At 35.9% G+C, this 21,932-nt stretch overlaps 1 protein-coding gene across 2 annotated transcripts in view; it reads left to right on the plus strand.

The window, feature by feature from the left end:
- Window positions 1-21,932, plus strand: part of SCN11A (sodium voltage-gated channel alpha subunit 11) — a 106,959-nt gene that overhangs the window by 77,028 nt on the left and 7,999 nt on the right. For both annotated transcript variants that reach the window (XM_031952451.1, XM_031952458.1), the window contains exons 20-25: window positions 7,260-7,414; window positions 9,586-9,759; window positions 10,335-10,457; window positions 11,888-12,163; window positions 16,344-16,397; window positions 20,521-20,658. In XM_031952451.1, coding sequence (XP_031808311.1) covers window positions 7,260-7,414; window positions 9,586-9,759; window positions 10,335-10,457; window positions 11,888-12,163; window positions 16,344-16,397; window positions 20,521-20,658 — 920 coding nt within the window. The remainder of the gene's footprint in view (window positions 1-7,259; window positions 7,415-9,585; window positions 9,760-10,334; window positions 10,458-11,887; window positions 12,164-16,343; window positions 16,398-20,520; window positions 20,659-21,932) is intronic.

Here is a 21,932-nt window from a genome sequence, read left to right on the forward strand (position 1 = left end):
TTCACTGGCTTCCCTTTGCCCAATTCTAATTTTCAAGGATTTCTTCTTTAAGACTCTGTATTTCTTTTTCTAGTTGTTAACTTTTTTTTTCATAATCTTGTTCTTGGATGATTCTTCTTATTTTTTTTTAGTTTTTCCTCAATCTCTCTCATTTGATTTTTGAAGTCTTTGTTGAGTTCTTCCATAAATCGTTTCTGGGTAGGTATCAATTTAAGTTTACTCTTTGGAGTAGAAGGGCTTTTTTATTTTTTTTTACTTCAATGTCCTCCTCTGAAGATGAACCCCAGTCTTCACTATTCCCATAGTAAATTTCTAGAGTTGGATTCTTTCTTATTTGCTGTCCATATTTTAAAATGAGAAGTATTGGTGTAAGTATCTCTAATCTCTTCTCTGACCTGGAACCCTAAACCAAAAGCTTCACTCTCCTGCAAGTGCCCACAGTCAGCAGCATCCCTGCCCCACTGCAGAGCACTGCTGGTATGCTGGTTCCTTTTCACCAGGGCTATGTCTCAGCCGCATAGCTGGGCCTGGGGTTCCTATTCCACAGATGTTTTCCCAGTCTTCCTAGACTCAGGCCCCCAATTTTCCAAGTTGTCTGGAAGGTAAAAAGTTCCTGTGGTTTGGGCTAAGACTACCTCTGAATCCAGATAGCCCCAAGTCTCCCCACTTGCTGTTTCTGTATTCAGGTTGTCTCAGGAGGACCCCTGTTCTGCCCAAGTCTTATTTGTTTCTTACTGGGTCTGTGTTCTCTCTGTGGTGCATTTTTTTCTATTTGGAGAAATCTAGAGAATTTATAATTTTCTGACCTCTGCCATCTTTCTAGAATTCTCCTCCTGAATTTATCTTGATATGCTATGTATGTTGCCTTCATCTAATTTTTGTCAGTTTGAATCCTAGTTTTTCCAGAAGATTTTATCGAGTTCTTATTCTAGTCATCTTAAAAAATATTTAATATTTTATTTCTCCCCAATTACATGTAAAAACAATTTTTAACATTTGTTTTTTTAATCTTGAATTCAAAAATTCAAAATTGAATTCAAAATTCTATTCCTCTTCTTTCTCCCATCCTGTTTTTGAGAAGGCAAGCAGTTTCATATAGGTTATATATGTACAGTCACGCAAAACATGTTTTTATATTAGCCATGTTGTGGGGGAAAAAACCCACAGGCCAAAAAAACTCAATACAGAGTATGCTTTGATTTGTAGCATTTTTCATCTTATGATGAAAAGTCCTTCAGAAATGTTTTAGATCAGAGAGGATTCTGGGAAGATGGTGAAGTAGATTAGAAAAACTTCAACTGTCTAAATCTTCTCAACAAAAAGCACAGAATGTTGCCTTAGAGCAGCAGAAATAAACATGGTGTAAAACAGTTGTTTTCTTAAAACAATTTGAATATACTCCAGGAAAAACCTGATCTCCAGGGGCAGGAGATTTGTCCTGAGTGAAGTGCCAACTCTGCAGAATCAACAAACAAAAACCCCTAGGGCCAACTAGGTTGAGAGAAAGCCTCAGCCTTATAAACTTTCATTGGACCAGGGGTCCTCAAACTTTTTAAATAGGGGGCCAGCTCACTATCCCTCAGACTGTTGGTGGCCGGACCATAGTAAAAACAAAACCTTTGTTTTGTGGGCCTTTAAATAAAAAAACTTCCTAGCCCTGGGTAAGGGGGATAAACGTCCTCAGCTGCTGCATCTGGCCCGCGTAGTTTGAGGAACCCCCCCCCAATAAAAATCTGGTACACCTGGTAAATGCAATAGCAGAGAGGTGGTCACCCAGCTGCTGTGGGTACTTGCAGGAGAGCAGAGTCCCTGGTTTCAGTTCAAAGGTAGAGAAGGCAGCTGTTATTTGCAATCATCAAAGGGACTACAGGGAGTAAGATCATATGCAGGACAGTGGGGCTATAGGCCTTTGCTGTATCTTAGGACTGAAGAAGAGAGCTCAAGGTTGGGCCCTGAAAAAGACCTCAGAAAATAACAGTAAGAAGGGCCTGAGGCTTGGGACATCATTGTCCATACCTTGGGACTATAATTTGATGACTACAATTTGATTACATTAATAACTGCTAAAAACAAAACAAAATAAAAATAAATAAAAATGAGTAAGCAGAGGAGAAAGAACCCAACCAAGATTATTACTAAGGAAATAGAGAAGATCTGAATTCATATTCAAAGGAAGACAGTAATGCTAAAAAAAATCACTTCTTTTAAGCCCCCAAAGAGTTTTTAGAACAACTTTAAAAGTATTTTAAAAGGCAAATAAGAAAGGCTGAACAGAATTTAGGAGGGAAAAGAGCAATTCAAGAAAATTATGAAAACAAAGTCAACCAATTTTTGAAACCAAGAATCAAAAACTTAAGGAAGCAACTAATTCTTTGAAAAGTAGAATTGGGCAGGGGGAACCTAATGACATTCTAAGACACCAAGAAATCATAAAACAAAATCAAAAGAATAAAAAAAGAAGAGAAAATGAAACATCACATCAGAAAAACAATCAATCTGAACAACAGAGCAAGAAGAAATAACATAAGAACAATTGGACTACCTGAAAATTGTGATAAAAAATTATCTTGATACAATATCACAAGAAATTGCAAAGGAAAATTTCCCTGAAGATTTAGAATAAGAAGGTAAAGTAGAAATAGAAAAAATCTACTAATCACCACCTGAAATAGATCCTAGAAGGAAAACTTACAGGAATATCATAGCCACTTTCAAAACTCCCAGGTTAAAGAAAAAATATTGAAAGTAACAAGAAAAAAAAACAATTTAAGCATTATGGAGTTATAATAATGTTACATAAGACCTAGCAACTACTATGGTGAAGGACCATGGGTTTTGGAATACTATATTCCATAGAGGAAAAGAGCTGGGGTTAGGACTAATGTTAACTTACTCAGCAAAGTTAAGTATACTCCTGAATGGAAAAAGGATATTTAATGAACTCAAAGACTTTCCTGTTTTGTGACAAAACACCCAGAATTTAAGGCAAAATTTGGCATATAATGTCGAGGTGAGATATAAGGTGAACATTAAAGACCAATTATAAGGGACTCAATAATGTCAAATTGTTTGTTTTCTATATATGAAAATATAAGCATACTCATGATTGTCATCATTATTTGAGTAATTTGAAAAAAAAAAGGCATGGGCTGAACTAGGTATGATAGGGTGACTTAAAAAACTTGTGTAGGGAGAGATAAAAAGGAATAATTATCTCATACAAATGAAGCATAAAAGTAAAAATTGATACAGAAGAAAACGGTTGGAGGAAGGCAAGTAATACTGGAACCTTACTCCCAAGGGGAATGAGTTAAAGAGGAAATAACACACACATATCTAGAAGGATATAAAAATCTTTTAAATTCAGAAAGAAAGAACAGTAAAGGGATGGGGGAGGGGGAAGAAGATAAAGGAGGGACTCATAGAGGAGAAGGTAGATTAAGAAATAGAAGACCAAGATAGTGGGTAAAAATAAAGCAGAGGAATGAGGAGGGATAGGGTAACTAGGGTGAAAATAGTGAGAAAAAGTAGAAAGGAAAAAAATTCTCAAGTAATTATAGCTTAGAATGCAAATAGGATAAAATTATCCATAAAATGGAAACAGAAGATTAAAATTTGAATTCAACCACATGTTGCTTTCAGAAAAGATAATAGAAATGAAAGATGCACACATAAATAAGATTAAGGGCAAGAATAGGATTTAGTATGTAAAAAAGGTAGGGGTTATAATCATGATCTCAGACAAAGTTAAAGTTAAAATGGATTAATCATTAATCAAAAATGAAAAATAGAGAAACTACATTTTGTCAGCAATGTTATTCAATATTGTTTTAGAGCATTTAAAATACCTAGACAGAATAAAATACTTGAGGCTATACCCACCAAAACAGACACAGGAACTATATGAATACAAACAGAAATCACTTTTTACATAAATAAACTTAGATTTAAATAATTAAAGTAATATTTTTTGTTCATGATAGGTAAAACCAAGATAATTTTTAAAATGACAGTTTCCCTGATTATTTATTCAATGTCATCCAATTAAGTTACTAAAGTTATTACTAAGTTTATTTGGAGGAATAAAAGATCAGAACTTCAGCAAAATTTTCAACTGTAATTTTCCCCTAGCTTTCTGACTCCCTTCTAATCATGGCTGCATTGGGTTTTTTTGTACGACAACTTTTTAATTTAATGTAATCAAAATTATCCATTTTGTATTTCAAAATGTTCTCTAGTTCTTCTTTGGCCATAAATTCCTTCCTTCTCCTCTATCCTTTGTTTTCTTAATTTGCTTATACTATTATTGTTTATGTCTAAATCATGAAAACATTTTGACCTTACCTTGGTATAGGATATGAGATGTTGATCTGTGACTAGTTTCTGCCATACTATTTCCAGTTTTCCCAATGACTTCTATCAAATAATGAGTTCTTATCCCAGAAGCTGGATCTTTGCATTTATCAAACACTATATTATTATAGCCGTTGACTGTTGTGTTTTGTGAAACCAGCCTATATCAATGAGCCATTATCTATTTCTTACCTAGTACCAAATGGTTTTGTTGACCTCTACTTTCAATATAGTTTTAGGTTGGGTACAGCTAGGCCACTTTCCTTTGCATTTTTTCATTAATTCCCTTGAAATTCTTGACTTCTGTTCTTCCAGTTGAATTTGTTATTATTTTTCCTAGCTCTTTCTTTGCAGTTTGATTGGGAAGGTACTGAATAAGTAGATTAACTTAGGTAGAATTGTCATTTTTATTATATTCATGCTCAGTATCTAATAATATAATACATTATATTATAAATATAATGCTCATATTTATGCACTTGATATTTTTCTCATTGTTTAGATCTAACTTTATTTGTGTGAAAAGTATTTTGCAATTATGTTCATATAGTTCCTAGCTTTGTTTTGGCAGGAAGACTTCCAAATGTTTTGTATTATCTACAATTATTATAAATGAGATTTGTCTTTCAATCTTTTGCTTCTGGACTTTGTTGGTAGCATATAGAAATGCTGGTGATTTATGTGGATTTATTTTATATCCTGTAATTTTACTAAAATTGTTAATTGTTTCTAGTACTTTTTTAGCATTTTTTTTTGGCTGAGGCAATTGGAGTTGTGACTTGCCTAGGGTCACACAGCTAGAAAGTGTTAAGTGTCTGAGGTCAGATTTGAACTCAGATCTTCCTGACGTCAGAGCTGGTGCTTTATCCACTGTACCACCTAAGTGCCTCTCTAGTACTTTTTTAGTTGAATCTCTAGGATTCTCTAATTATACCATCATATCATCTGCAAAGAGTGATGATTTTCACTTCTTCATTACCTACTCTAATTCTTTCAATTTCTTTTTCTTCTCTTATTGCTAAAGCTAACATTTCTAATACAATATTAAATAATAGTGGTAATAATGGGCATTCTTGTTTCACCCCTAATCTTATTGGGAATGTGTCTACCTTCTCCCCATTACAAATAATGCTTGCTGGTCATTTTAGATAAAGGCTGCTTATCATTTTAAGAAAAACTCCATTGATTCCTATGCTCTCTATTGTTTTTAATAGGAATGGGTATTATATTTTATCAAGTGCTTTTTCTGCATCTATTGACACAATTACATGACTTCTGTTAGTTTGGTTTTTGGTATGGTCAATAATGTTGATAGATTTCCTGAGCTGCAGAACTAGCCCTGCATGCCTGGTATAAATCTTACTTGGTCGTAGTGTATTATTGTAAGTTACTATAACCTCTTTGCTAATATTTTCTTTAAGACTTTTACATCAATATTTATTAGTGAAATTAATCTATGATTTCCTTTTTAAGTTTTGGTCCTTCCTATTTTGGTATCAGTACATCTGTGTCATAAAAGGAATTTGGCAGGACTCCTTCCCTTATTTTCTAAATAGTTTATATAGTTTTGGGATTAGTTTTCTTTAAATGTTTGGGAGAATTCATTTGTGAATCCATTTGGCCCTGAAGTTTTTTTTATTTTTCCTTAGGGAGTTTATTGATGACTTCTTCAATTTCTTTTTCTAAAATGTGACTACTTAATTTATTTCCTCATCATTAGTCTGGGCAATCTATATTTTTGAAAATATTTATCCATATCACTTAGATTGTCAGATTTATTGGCATACAATTGAGCCAAATGGCTCCAAATTATTGCTTTAATTTCTTCTTCATTGGTGATAAATTTACCCTTTTTATTTTTGATACTGGTCATTTGGTTTTCTTCTTTCCTTTTTCTAATTAAATTAACCCAAAGTTTATCTATTTTTTTCATAAAACCAACTCTTAGTATTGTTTATTGTTAAATATTTTTCTTCCTTTTACTTTTGTTAATCTCTCCTTTGATTTTCCAAATTTCCAATTTGGTATTTAATTAATGTTTTAATTTTTTTTCTTTTTCTAGCTTTTTTTTTGCATGCCTAATTCATTGAATCTTGTCTTTTCTTGACCATCTTGCCTCTGTCTCTTCCAATCTCTTAGGTTTTAACTTTGGGATCTTTGAGTTTATCAAATACTAAATTACTGTGTTCATTTCTGTAGTTTATCTAATATGTTTCACTGATAAACTTCTGTTTTCTAACCAGTAGTAAATCATTCTTATAATTACTGCTTTGCACTATAGTTTAAAAGCTGGTATTGTCAGACCCCTTTCATTTTCATTCTTCCCTCTTTGAGATTTTTGAGATACTGAGAAATTTCAGAAAGTCAGGAATGAGGCCAGGAAAGAAATGAAGACAGGTTGAACCACTTTATAAAATGGAAGCTCCAAGATGAGCTCATCAATGGAAGAAAGAGAAATATTAAAGGCTGAGTAGGGATGGTAAGATGTCCTGGAGTGAGGAGAGCCACTTCCCTCACCTCCTTCACAAAGTGGTACAGAGAAAGGGCATTGGATTCGGACTCAGCAATCTCATTTCAATTTTTGCCCTTGCCACATCATGCCTGTGTGATCTGGTGCCCTTCTATCTGTAATTGTTTGATTATGTTATTCTACTTCTGTGTCCTTTCTTCAGAGCTGGCAAAATTGAGAGGATCATCTGCATAGATATAATAATTGAACCCTAGTTAGGTGGTAATAGGAAGTGATGCTAAACATTAATATATGTGGAAATGTGGTGGTGATTGGATGTTTTTCTTTAGCCTGGATCATTGGCACAATTGAACACCATGATTTCTTCCCCTTAGGCTCACTAAGGTCATGGGCACCCCAACCTGGTACTGAGAGTCCTGCTTCCTTTTCCTTCTAGGTTGCTACAAATTATTTCCCTGCTTTGCATTGAATGTAAAAAAGTCTCCTGGAATCATTTGGCTGAAGCTGAGGGTAACCTGCTACAGAATCATCAAGCACAACTGGTTTGAGAGTTTCATTATCTTCATGATTCTTCTGAGTAGTGGAGCTCTGGTAATTGACTATTTGAATTGATCTAGCAGTTCAGCTCAATGGTGCAGTGATTAGAACACTGGGTTTGGAGACATAAACAATGCGATTAGGGAATTTATATTCTAATATGAGAAAATAGCACATATAAGGAGCTTGAGTTGGAAAGCGAGAGGCAAGTAGGGGTGGGCAGCATGGTGTTGGGTAAGATAGACGGTGGGCTCGCCAATCTGAGCACAAGCCCCAGGAGTGGGAACTATTGAAATTTCAGCTATTCTTAAAGTGCTAAGATATTCAAATAAATCTGTGATCTAATCAATTTGGATAGTCTTCTCATCAATGCAGGTCACAACATCCATGCCCCCTAGGTTTTTGATATTATTATTTTTATATGGGTCATCAAATCTCTGTTGTGTTGTAAGTTTCATGAGGCAAGAGCTGTGATGTGTTTCCACCCACTTTGAAAGTGCCCTGTGGGTAATTGTTGGAGCAAGTGAAAAAAATGACACCTTATAACATTAATTCTATGGAAGAATGTCATTTCAAGTTCTCAAATTAGAGCCAGGAGCATAGATTCTCTTAACCCTCTCAATGTCTTTTAGTGGATGAAGAAGGAATAAATGAGGTTCTTCTAGAGATCAGTAATATGCTAACACTATACTTACATATGGAAAGCAAGCATTCAAGCTTAATTATTTTCCTAATATTCTAAATTGGCCATCAAAGAGCAGTTGCTTCAGCTATAGAATTAGAAGAGAACTAATGTAGTATGGCTATCATATCATGAGCCTCTAAACTGTAATATATGACCTGATCAAAGATCATCATGTTAAATGTTGAAGTCATTTGGTTATGAAGTGGTGGGGGTAGCACTTACTTGATCCTGGTCATTGAGTGAAGATTCCATTACATAACACTGCTTATCTGGTAGATATAAAATAGGGAATGGGGGAGAGCACAAAAGGAGTTTTGTCTATATTCTGTATTATAGTAATTTTTCACGCATGCCTCATGTGGTTCATTTATGAACCATACTTGAACATTATATATCTTTTATGTAAATCTAGTCCTTATCACTTATTCTTATTCTTAACATACTTGTTCAGTTCAATTCTAGGATCTGTGTAATAGTCCTACTCTGCTACTCCATTATGGCTGGGGTTAAGCTTGGGTTTTGAAGTTTGTATCAAGCTAATCCTAGGCCATATTTAGTTGCCTGTCTGAGTGCTTAACAAGTTAGCTACAGAGAAGTTGATCATCAGTTGGTTGGCTATTAGAGAATGAATTCTTTGGTATGAGTATGGTCTCAAGTAGTCATGTATATAAAATTCTTTTTTTAAAATTAAAGTGTGAAATGTTAGTCATTATTAACAATATTATATTGCAAACAATTGATATTTAAAGTAAGTAATGAGTAGAAGAAATAGTAGAAATGGCAGCAACACTAATTATAATTACATCATAAAATTATAATGATTAATTATAATAATTTCATTGAAAAATACAACCGACTTAAATCAACTGCCAAAACAAAAGCCCAAAATTGCCTTAGAAAACAACTGATTATTTCCCAAGAAGAGATAGTCACCAAACACTGGCTTTAAAATATTAACTTATTTGTAAAATATTACAGAGAGGTGAAGGATAATTATGAACAATATCACCTCATAAGCAAAGAAAAGCATAAGAGAGTTAAGATAAAGCTTATCAAGAAACACAAGTCAACAAAATAATCTCGAAGATGTTTATAGATGAGTAAAAAAAGAGAAAAACAAATAGAAGAAAAATGAAAAAGGCAAAAGCTGTAAGGATTTTCACCATTATTTTCACCATCAAGGATGGTGGAATTACCAACCTTGGATTCTAATATCATAGTCCCATATATGCTTCTGGAAACATCATGAAAAAGAACAAAGACAAGACTGGATCAAGTATACATAGAGGCGATCCACTCAAGCAACATGGTTGTATAGGCAATAAGGGATCAATTCACAAAGTATCCAAAAAGGAGGAAGATAGCAAAAGTACTGAAAAAAACTCAAGATTTTATTATTCCAGAATCTCTATTGGAACCCAAGTCCTTGAACTCCAAATCCCCTGCTTTTCCCATGAAGGCATTATTTATTGACTTCCATATGTAATTAGAAGGAATAAAAATCCATGGACAGACTAAATATTATACTTTGTCATTTCAGATATTTGAAGATTGTTCCCTTCCATCAAAGAAAAACATTAAGGAATTGCTGAGCTTTGCTGATAAGGTTTTTACCTACATTTTCATCCTGGAGATGTTTTTAAAATGGGTGGCCTATGGATTTAAGAAGTATTTCATGAATGCATGGTGTTTTCTTGACTTCGTTATTGTAAATGTGAGTTTAACAATTATAGTCTTTTATTTGGGATAGGTGGTTAATTTGTAAAGCTGTCTCTTAACATAGAAAGTAAATGTAGGAAACCAGCTTTTTTTAAAAATCTAAACAACAGTTCTGATTCCTAAGTTTTAATTTTCATTCATACAGTTTTAAAACAACCTTTTGAGAAATTGATTAGCATATCTCTAGCCAGGTACATTCCATCCAGCTGCTGACCCTTCCCTTTGACTCCTGACCTCTCTCTCAGAATTCCCACCTTTGTTTCTCTGGTCTCCCTAAGAAGCTCCCGAGGATAAGTTTTCTCTATAAAAGATCTGCTTATGATGAAGATCTGTGCTAAGTTCTTTTCGGGACTAAGCCCATTCTGAGAGATTCTCTAGATCAAACAAGGAAATTAGATCCAATTGTTAAGCATGAAAACAGGGAACTGATTATAGATAAAGTTTGTATGTGTCACAATACAGTGAATATAGTAAGCACTAAGTCTTCATTTGTCAAATACGGGACCATGGATGCTATTTCCTTAAAACAGCAAATGCACTCTGTTAATTGGTCTTTGTTTTTCCTCTTAGGTCTCTCTGATAAGCCTTATTGCTGAGAGTGCAAAATCACACTTGTCTATTAATGTTAAATCCCTTCGGACACTGAGAGCCTTGAGGCCATTGCGGGCACTGTCCCAGTTTGAAGGGATGAGGGTAAGCCATGGGAAACTCAAGGCAGCTCAGCAACAGGGAGATGATTTAAGGACTGGCTTGTGTTTTTTAGCAGAGGCAGAAAGAGACTCTGTTTTATTTGTTTGATTCATGCTTATGTCTCCATCCCTTCATAAATATGATTATGCACCTCCTGTGCCTTTATGCTGTGTGAGAATGTAGGAAAGTATGTTGTGGTGCTGAGGGCTTTGGAGCCAGAAGACCTGGGTTGAAATTTAGAATTACCATGAATTGAATAATCTGATCAAGTCCCTTGGATTCTGAGTCTTCATTTCCTCATTTGTAAAATTTTGTAAACACATCTAATGTTAAAATCAATAATTAGGATGGTAGCTATGTAGAGAGTTAAGATGTGAGTTAAAAATGGCAAGATTGAGCACAATAATACTTCCCCCTCTTGAAGCATTTATCTTTTGGGGGTCTCCCTTTAACATGCAAATACTCACACTAGATGACTCATTAAAGGTCACCTCATCCAATTCATACATTTTACAAATTAGGAAACTGAGTCTTATACATGAAGTGAATTGCCCAAAGTCATATGGCTAGTTAGTGACAGAGTAGGACAGAGTAGCATTTATCTTTTGGAGGTCTCCCTTTAACATGCAAACACTCACACTAGATGACTTGTTAAAGGTCACCTCATCCAATTCTTATATTTTACAAATTAGGAAACTGAGTTTTATACATGAAGTGAATTGCCCAAAGCCATACAGCTAGTTAATGACAGAGTAGAACTCAAACCTAGTCTTCTAATCTTAAATCCAACACTTTTCCCACCATCATGTGGCTTGAGGATTGGGAGACATAGGGGTAGATCATGATTTAAAGTGGAAGATATATCTAGAAGTCATCTAATCTAACCCCTTTCTTTGCAAATGAGGAAACAGATCCAGAAAACTTAAGTGACTGATCCAGTTTCACACTGGTAGTGAATGACAGCTGGGATTTGAAGGCAGCACGTATTTGCCTTCAAAGAGCAGATAAGTAGGGTAATGGATAGAGTGCCAGGTCTGGAGTTGGGAAGACTCCTCTTCCTGAGTTCAAATGTGGTTTCAGATGCTGACTAGCTGTTTGACCTTGAGCAATTCTCAGTTTACCTCAGTTTGTCTCAGTTTTATTTGGGAAAGGAACTGGGAAAGAAATGGCCAAAAAAACTCTAAATGGGGTCACAAAGAGTCAGAAGTGACTGAAATGATTGAACTTTGACTTCAAATCTCTACCTCTTTATATAATATCACACAATGGACAATATCAGGGAAGACCATCCCTGTTAGGGGTTGGCTTTACAAGGAGTAAATGAGCATCTGAGAAGTGGAGCCTAATTTGTGCAACAAGGAATAAGACAGTGGGACGAGGAGAGCATTGACTTAGACTAATGAGATGCCTTTCTCTGATCCTGTTCTCTGCAGGTTGTTGTCAATGCTCTTATGGGGGCCATTCCTGCCATCTTTAACGTCCTGCTGGTCTGTCTCATTTTCTGGCTCATCTTCTGTATGCTAGGGGTAAATCTTTTTGCTGGGAAATTTGGAAAATGCGTCAACATCAAGACAGAAGAAATTATCAACGCCTCTGAGATTCACAACATAACATTGTGCAAAAGTGGAAACTACAATGACGTATGCTGGATTAACAGTAAAGTCAACTTTGATAATGTCGGAATTGGTTACTTGGCTCTTCTCCAGGTGGTAAGTGATATAACCACTGCTTCTCCCCTTTTCCCCCATAGAGCACAGAGAGAAAAGAGTGAAAGCTCTCTGTCAATATTCCCTCTCATCCTCTGTCCTTCTCCAAACTTTTCTCTCACTCTCTTTCCCCATCAGACTTGTTTTCTGTCTCTCCTTCTACATTATACTTGGTTCCTTTTTGTAACCATTGCTTATGAGGCCTTTTTCTTCTCTTATAATTATCCAAACCATATCCATTTTTGAAGGGCCAGCTCAAGGACCTCGAGGACAACAGTTGCCCCTTTCTGTAGCTCCTTACTCTTATTACTCAAAACATTTGCTTCATGTATTTTGTATTTAATTATTTTTTTCTCTTATTTGTGAGGATAATATCGTTAGCTACTTACTTAGACAAGACCTGAATTTGTCCAAACTGTGGACAGTTCTTAGCAAAATCTACTATCCCTAATCTGATTGGTTCAAGCCAGCAGTAGAGTTCCTTCCCATCATTGGTGGACAATTACAGACTGAAGGTAGATCTACTGGTCTGGGAGTAAGCCTCAGGACATATTTTTCCAGGTTAATTTCAAATGAAAGGATCTTGAGGAGACAGAAATGTGCACATGAGATTAAAAAGGGTTGGGATCTCAAGGCATCACAGACAGAAACTTCCTGAAGTAAGAATGACCACTAGCATTTAGGAAGCAGTTAAAGGTTTGCAAAGCACATTACAAATACCATCTCATTAGATCTGCAATTAGTAATTTGCCCAGGGTCACACGGCTAGTAAGTGTTAAGTGTCTGAGGCTGGATTTGGACTCGGGTCCTCCTGACTTCAGGACTGGTGCTCTATTCACTGCATCATCTAGCTGCCCCTTATTTGGTCTCCACAATGTCCATGTGAGATAGGCACTATTATGATCTCTATTTTATGGTTGTGGAAACTGAGGCAGATGGAGGAGAAATGGCTTGCCCAGGATCATATATTTATTAAATGTTTTAGGCTGGATTTGAACTCAGGTTTTTGTGATTCCGGTCTCAATGTTCAGTGCTAGCTAATTGTCTGGCCGCACTATATAGCATGAAATTTCCACCTGGAAGGAAGACCATACGGTTCCATGCTTCAGTAAAGTGTCTCAGCCTAAGTTCAACAAGTGGCCAGGATCAGGTCACCAGCATGCAAGCTATACTGGCCTTGCATTTTGTAGGCTAAGCTTCAGTATGGGGGTATCAAGATGTTTTCTTCGTGAGAATGCCCACATTTTATTTTATTTTTGCTAAGGTAATTAGGGTTAAGTGACTTGCCCAGGTTCACACTGCTAGGAAGTGTTAAGTGTCTGAGGCCAGATTTGAACTCAGGTCCTCCTGGCTTCAGGACTGGTGCACTGTCCTGAATGTAGCTGCACGAAATGCCCACAGTTTTGAGCTAGCCCAGCCACAGTAGGTTTTAAGTTGTAGGTTACAGGAAGAACTGTGGAACTATTTTCTTTTTGTCAAATGTCCATGTATTCGTATAATGTTCTTGTTTTCATTCACAAAGTGCTTGTGTCTCATGTATGATTCTTTTCCTTAATAAGTCTGAGTTCCTTACAGCTAGGGATCCTCTCTTATATTTTTGTATTCTTGACAGTAGTTAGTATGAGCTCCACAAATATTTTCTGCCATATAGCAGTCAGTCCCTGGGGGGTATTTTATTTAAAATGAAGTAGATTTAATCTAACATCACTCACTTAACTGTGGCAAGTTAGCCTGTTTGTCTCAGTTTCCCAATCTGTAAAATGACCTGGAGAAAGAAATGGCAAACCACTCCAGTATTTATGAGGTCACAAAGAATGAAAGATTCAGGCTCAGGTGAATCGACGGAACAACTGCCATTTCAGAAAGTAGGTAGAGAAAAACATGAGTGTTAAAGACAAGATGAAATGACACGGGCTTAAGATTGACTTGAAAACAAAGCAAACACAAGCAAACCACCCAGTTCTGTCTCAAGTGGCCCCAAGGCATGTTGATAACATTGGCACCTGGCATCATGAAGATTTGGATTTGAGTCCTTCCTTACCATCTGTGTGGTCATGGGCAGAATGTCACCTCATCTATAGAATGGGGACAAAATTGAAAGTAGCTACTCCATAGGGTTGTTGTAAGACTCAGATTAGATGTTTGTCAAGTACTTTGCAAATCTTAAAAAATAATGGAAATATCAGCTGCTATTACTTCCAAAGACACTCTCAGAGAAGTTTAGCCAGTGTAAGTCAATTGTTATAGAGGGAAGGCCCAAAGAACCTAAAGTTGCCTTAGTCAACATATACTTGACTTACTGTCAACCAGAGAGATGTGTTAGCCACATACATTAATCATTAGGAATATAAACGTGTTAGCAAGATCTTACACATCAGGTTGGTGAGAGATAATAAATAGCTTTGCTCGATAAAACAGAGAAGTAATGGAAGAAAAAGCCAGTTTAGAGAAAGGTGTAAGAAATCCAACTAAGCAAAATTATAAGAAAATTCAAGTTTAAAACTGAAAGGAGAACCACAAACAAAAGAATTATGGGAAAGATCAAAAAGTTTTATAACTACATCGTTTTACTGTCAAGGATAGTAAAATCATCACACTTGGGTTAATATTACAACAATAATATCAGTCATAACTAGGTAGACTAAAGAGCTGGTAGAAATGGCACAAAAGAGAAATGACAGAAAAATAGTTGGATTAGGTGAAAATTTATGTTCAGTTAATTAACAAGCATTTATTAAGGAGATCAGCAAAGTCTTTTTTCAGAAGGTAATAGTTGAACTGAATCTTGGAGCCAGAGAAGAAATAAGGAGGATACAAAGAGAGAGAATTCTGAGCATGGGAAATCATCAGTGGAAAATGCTGGAGTCTAGAAGGAACAAGCAAGGAGACCAGTGTCCCTGAATCATAGAGTATGCAAAAGGGAGTGAAATGTAAGAAGACAAGAAAGGTTATAGAAGACTTTAAAAGCCAAATAGAGAGTTACATATTTGATTCTGGAGCTTGTTGAGTAGGAAGTGGGGGGCATAACATGATGTCAAACCTGGGCTTTAGAAAAATCTCTGTGGTAATTAAATGGAAGATGGACTGGAACAGAGAGGGATTTGAGGCAGGTATGCCCACCAGAAAATATTGCAAGAATTCAGGTTTGAGGTGATGAAAACCTGCAACATGATTTCATTTCTGAGAGTGGAGGGAAGGAGATGTATATGAGAAATGGTGTGAAGGTAGAAAGGACAAGACTTGGGAACAGATTGGATATGTGAGGTGAGTGTGAGTATGGAATCAAAACAAACCAAGGTTATATTGAACCTAGGTGACTAGGGAGATTGTGCTGTACTCTATAATAATAGGAAAGTTCAGAAGAGGAGAGGGTTTTTTGGGGGAAGATAGTTTTGTTTTGCTTATGTTGTGTTGGAGATGTCAACAGGACATCCACTTCAAGATATCGAAGAGGCAGTTGGTGATGCAAGGCTAGAACTTTGGAGAAAGGTTAGAATTGGATATATAGATGTGAGAATCATCTACACACAGATGATAATTGAATCTATGGGAGTGGTTGAGAACCAAACAAGATAACATAGAGAAAGAAAAAGGCCCAGGGCAGAAATTTGTAAAAGATCTCTGCAATTTCTTCCTCTGTCTCATTCCTTGCCTCCTTTGGAGCCAGTCTATGCCATGTGAGGACCAATTGGAGAAAGAGGGAATGTTTAGTTGGGAGAAAAAAAGACATGAATGATCATATATCTATGTTTGAGTATTTGGAAGGCTGTCATGTTGAGATGGAAATGGTCTTGTACTGATTGCTTCTAGACAGTAGGACCATGAGTAATAAATAGTACCTATCCAAAATTACACTGACTTATCTGGGGAGGTTATGGCTTCCCCTTTGCTGAGGTCTTCAAATAGAGGCTACATGACCACTATTCAGGAATATTATAGAAGGGATTTCTTTCATGTATGGGCGGAACTAGATGGTCACTGAGGTCTTGTCCAACTGTTGAATTCTGCTATTTTTGTTCTTGAAATTTTCCTTTAATTTGAATTATAAACACTTTAACGCTTGAGAAGTTTTCTATACTCTGTTAATTTCTCATAATCATTTATGTGTGAATATACAATCATGTCTATATTTCATTCCCCCAAATAGTATATAACAATGTTTACTTTTATTGTTTTGCTCTAGGCCACATTTAAAGGTTGGATGGATATTATGTATACAGCTGTCGATTCACCAGGGGTAAGTTGGAGTCACTGGGTAATTTTCTAGATTATCTGAAAGTAACTGGGTAAGTTCAAGGATGTTTTGGATCATATTAGAGGGGGAATGTTTCTATGACCAGAGGTCATTGTTTTGCAGCCTTAAAATATCTGCAATGGAGAAAATCTACTCCAACAGAGGCGGGTAGTCAGTACCAGTGTTTCCTTGACTGTCTTATTTGGGTGCAGACTACAGGGAACATTGATCTCTCAGTAAGAGAGCTTCTAATATTTCCACTGCTAGGAATCAGCAAGATGGAGTATTTTCTCTGAGTCTCTTTTCCCCTGCTTAGCTACAGAATCCTAGATGCTGAGGGCTCAGGAAATGAGATCATGCCCCAGGAGAACAGAGAAATAGAATTCAGAGTTGTAAACAAAAAAAATTACATTATTGATTTTACTCAGAGCTGGAAAAGACCACGTCCAACCATAATGTTACAGAAGAACAAATGCAGATTCAGAGAAGTTAAGAATTAGCCCAGGTCACATAGCAAACCAGAGATAGAGTTAAGAGCAGAATCTACATTTCCTGCCTCCTTTCTCTCAGACTCACCAAATGTACTTATGTAAATACACATATGTGACTGTATTTTTTTTTCCTTAGGATCTCCTTGAGGTCTGCCATAGTTTATATACACTAAATTTTCAGTCACTGTGGCTGTCTAAAAATGGACTCTCCAAATGAATCTAACGTCAGAAACACCACCATATTTAATAGTGAAAGGCCAAGTTACAGATGAGTTGTGAGAAGAAATGAACTTCAGAGAAATGAACTCATACCACACAAGTGTAGTTGTGCTGATCTTTGAATCCTAGAAAAGAACTTTAACACTAATATTTGAAATAAGAGGCAAGGAAGGTGAGGTCTGACCAAACTGTGTTTGTTCTCAACTTCTTATAGTGCTTGGGCCTAAAATGTTATTAATATTAATATCTTACTTTTTTGTGCTTCACCTTGCTGGTGCTGGTAACAACCACCTAATGAGAAAAATAGTCCAGGGTTGATTATACATCTTTAATAGAGAAAGAAACACTGATTCAGATGAAACAACTCATCCATGATCACTTGACTGATAATTGTCAGAGCTAGGAATTAAACTAAAGTCTTCTAACACCAATTCCAGGGTTCATCACCCTGTCACATGCTGGTTTCTAAAGCTAGATGTGGAGACAGAGTCAAGATGTCAGATTAGAGACAGCCACCCAATTGAACTTCCCAAACACTATCCTCTAAACAACTTCAAAATAACTCCTTAAATCAAAATTTGAAACAGCACAGCCAACTAAAGGTTGGAGTGAGACATTCTTCTAAGACACTTAGAACATCAGCAGGAGAAATCTGTAACACTGGAGGAGGAATCAGCCCAGAACATGAGAGGAGCACTAGTTGGGGGCTTTAGAAGTAACAGCAGTAACAGCTCACAGCCCAAGGATGTCTACATTTTCTTTTCTTTTCTTTTTTCTTTGGACTTGGGTGGTTTACTCACAGCCCAATATTACTGATCTGAAGTAGACGCAACTGGTACTGATTAGCAATTCTATTGCCCATAAGCAGTTCTGGGTGATAGTGTCAGGGTGGAGATGAGCACTGATAGTCACAAAGAAGCAGAGGTCCTAGTTCTAATTCCAAAATGGAGAAGTACACCAGCACTTGTGGCTACAGGACAATAAACTAGAGATCAGCATGCAAACCAGGAGAACAGTGACCACACTTTGTCCTGGATCAAATGACCTTGGAAACAGATGAAAACATAACCCCCCAGAACTACCTCTAAAAGTAGCAGCAGAAAAAAGTCAGAAGGGGCAATAAAAAAGAAACAAGTTAGAAATAAGCCATATTCAGGATTATGCAAGATTGAGCAGTTTCCATGTTAAAGGAACGGAGGGCTTGAAATATAGTATTCTCATAGGGAAAGGAACCAGGACTACAACCAAGAATAACTTACATTACTGTACTTATATTGTTGTACGTTAAGTACAACAATACTTACATTAGCAAAATGAATAATCTTTCAGGAGGAAAATGGATATTTAATGAAATAGAAGACTTTCAGGTATTCATGAAAAGACCAGAACTGAGTACAAAATTTGACATTCAAGGAGAAGTCAAGAAAAGCATAAAAGGTAAAACTGAAAGTATAATAACAAGAGCCTCAATAAAGTTAAACTGCTAACATTCCTATATGGGAAGAATTTTTATCATTACTAGGACAGTCAGAAGGAGCTTACATAGCCAGAGGATGAATTGATCTTTAAAAAAATGGTGTGAGAAAGAAATGAATGGGAAGAAAGGGAAAGGGAGAGATAGAATGGAGATATTTTTCTCACATAAAAGAAGCACATATGGAAGAACTTTTATTGTGAAGAAGAAATTATGGAGTAATATTGAGCCTCTCATTGAAACTGGTTCAAAAATGGATATGTATATGAATATGTATATACACTCAGTAGGATATAGAAATCTATCTTACCCAATAGGGAAATAGGAGGAGAAAGAGAGAAGATATTAAGAGAAGTGATAAAAGAGTGGTTGGATTAAAGGAGACAGTGATCAGAAACAAAACAGATTTGGGGGGAGGGACAAGATAAAAAGAGAGAGAGAAGAAGAAACAGAAGAAAATGGGATGGAGGGAAATATATAGTAAACATAACTCTGGATGTGAATAAGATGAACTCATCTATGAAACAGAAGAAGATAGTAGAATGGATTCAAAACGTAATCCAACAACATGTTGTATATAAGAAAATATACTTCAACCAGAAAAATACACAGAGGTAAAATAAAGGACTGGAGAATATAATTTGCTTCAGCTAAGTAAAAAAGGCAGGGAGAGGAGGATGTTAGAAAAAATGAAACTCAGAATAGCTAATTAAAATGGATAAGCAAAAACCCTACATTTTGTTAAAAGGTACTGTAGATCATCAATTTAAAAAAAATTAAGAGCATATTTCTCTGAAAAAGGCCTCATTTCTCATATAATAAATTGAGTCAAATTTATAAAAATAAGAGCTAATTTCTCAGTTGATAAATGATCAAAATATATGAATAAGTAGTTTTCAGAAGAAGAAATAAAAACTTTAGTCACATGAAAAATGACTTAAACAACTATTGATTAAAGAAAAGCAAATGAAAACAACTCAAGTTACCATCTCACATCTATCAGAAATGACAAGTGATAGAGGAGATGAGGGAAAATAACTAAATTAATAAACTGTTAGTTGTGAACTGATCCAATCATTGTGCAGAAGAATTTGGAACTATGTCCAAAGAGAAATAAGACTAAGTATATCCTTTGACTTAGCAATACTATTACTAGGTCTGTACCCCAAAGAGATCAAAGTAAAAGGAAAATGATCTTTAAGTACAAAAATACTCATAACAACTCCTTTTTGTGTTTGCAAAGAATTGGAAATTTAGGGAATACTCATCATTCGGTAATGGCTGAACAAGTTGTACCTTATGATTGTGATGGAGTACTATTTTGCAAAAAGAAATGACTAAGGGAAAGATTTTAAAAGATCCAACATGATAAGACTTATATGAACTGATGCTAAGTGAAATGAAAAGGACACAGAGATCATTGTGTATTGGTGAAAACAATGTAATAATGATCAACTGTGAAAAAGTTAGCTATTCTAATTAATACAATAATCAAAGACAATTCCAAAGGAACCATGATGAAAAAAATGCTATGTAACTTCAGAGAGAGAACTGGTGAACTCTGAGTACAAATTGAAATATAATTTTCTCGCTTTATTTTTCTTCCTTTTTTGTGATATGGCTAATATGGAAATGTTTTGCATGATTTCAGTTGATTGCTGTAATTGTTATCATATTGTTTGCTTTCTCTATGGATTGGAGGGAATGGGAGGGAAAGAAGATAAGAGAGAATTCAGAACTCAAAAGTTAAAAAGAAAAGAATGCTAAAATTAATAAAATTTTTAAAATTAAAAATAAAATCTTGATATGATTTTCTGGTATTGCATATTGTCTGAGTGGTTTGAGCTGAGTTAAAAACCCTTTGGTCTTTAAAATAAGTCGATCAAAATGAGAATTTATCTTTTTCTGATGATTTTTGTCTTCTGTGTTTTCATTCCCATAGAGAGGGAAGCAGCCAGTCTTTGAGACAAATATATATGCGTATCTCTACTTTGTCGGTTTTATCATTTTTGGCTCATTCTTCACTTTGAATCTTTTCATTGGTGTTATCATCGACAACTTTAACCAACAGCAAAAAAAGATAAGTGTCATGATGGTCCTTGTTATGTATCTTTTGCAGAGAGAAGGCCAGGAGGAAGCATTTGTGTTTCTTAATCATGATGGGAAAATGGTGCTACTGTATTACTGTCAGCAGGGCACATCAAGAGTTAACTTTTAAGCTAGAACACTAGGATTCATGCCCTCCCTCTAACACATGCTGGCTTTGTGATTCTGAGACAGCCACTTAATAATTCAAGGTTATGGGAAATTTTTAAAGAGCATAATATCCAAAGAAGATGGTGATCTGCTGTGGCAGGGGGATTTCCTCATAGGGGAGTCCCCTGTAACAATAAAGCTAAGTTCTAGTTCCTGTGCTTGTTAGTCTTATAACACATAGGATTTGACATCATAACACTCATATTTCCATGCTGTGAAGAGAATTTCTGGACTTAAAAATATTTACATAAAAAATGTTAGAAAGGGCCCCTTGCATCCCTTTGTATGTTATGCTCTGGATGCTTCTTTTGCTCCTCGGACTGCTCATCACCATGCCCAAAGATCACCAATGATGTCTGTAATGCCATCCTAGATGATCATAAATGGAGGACGTTAAGGATTTCACCATCTGAATGGAAGCTGGGTCTACAGTACATCATCTCTGTCCTAGAAAAGGGACTAAACTATCCCTTTCCATTAATAAGGAGGCAACATGTTGAAAGAGACTCTGGAATTGATGCCTCTTAGGAACAATATCAATCCCCCTTTCTCTCCCTTTACTCTCTTCTCCCTTCCTTTTGCCTCAAAATATTGTACTGCAGTTAATTCATAACAGTAGGTTACCTCACCATAGTATATATTCATGATACTTGTTTGCACTTTCATAGTCTTCCAGGTTTCTTTAGTTATTTAGGAACCAATCAGGCAATGAAATAGAACTCTTCTTCCATGTAAAAAAGCCTCAGAGACCTGATTTGGGTCTATGTGACAAATGCTTTCCATTTCACTATGTCCTTCCATAATCAAGGCTCTTAAGACCGTATTAGAAGAGCCCTTTGAAGGGCATCATCTGGGGCTTCGAGACAGACCGCATAGTGCTTACGTTTGTCATCCCCACCCTTTTCTCTGAGTGTGTCTGTGAGCTTTTCTCCACTTCTACATTCCCTCTGCTGGAATACAAAATCTTTCCTCTAATTCCCCCCCCCCACCAATATTCTCTATCCTTTTGCAATACCATTAATGAAAGACCCTTAAGAAAGTGCAAAATGTTAGAGTGAGACATCAAGATCTTTCCATGGCCATTTGATACAGCTATCC

This window comes from Sarcophilus harrisii, chromosome 1, assembly GCF_902635505.1.
Source record: "Sarcophilus harrisii chromosome 1, mSarHar1.11, whole genome shotgun sequence".
Lineage (NCBI taxonomy): Eukaryota > Metazoa > Chordata > Mammalia > Dasyuromorphia > Dasyuridae > Sarcophilus > Sarcophilus harrisii.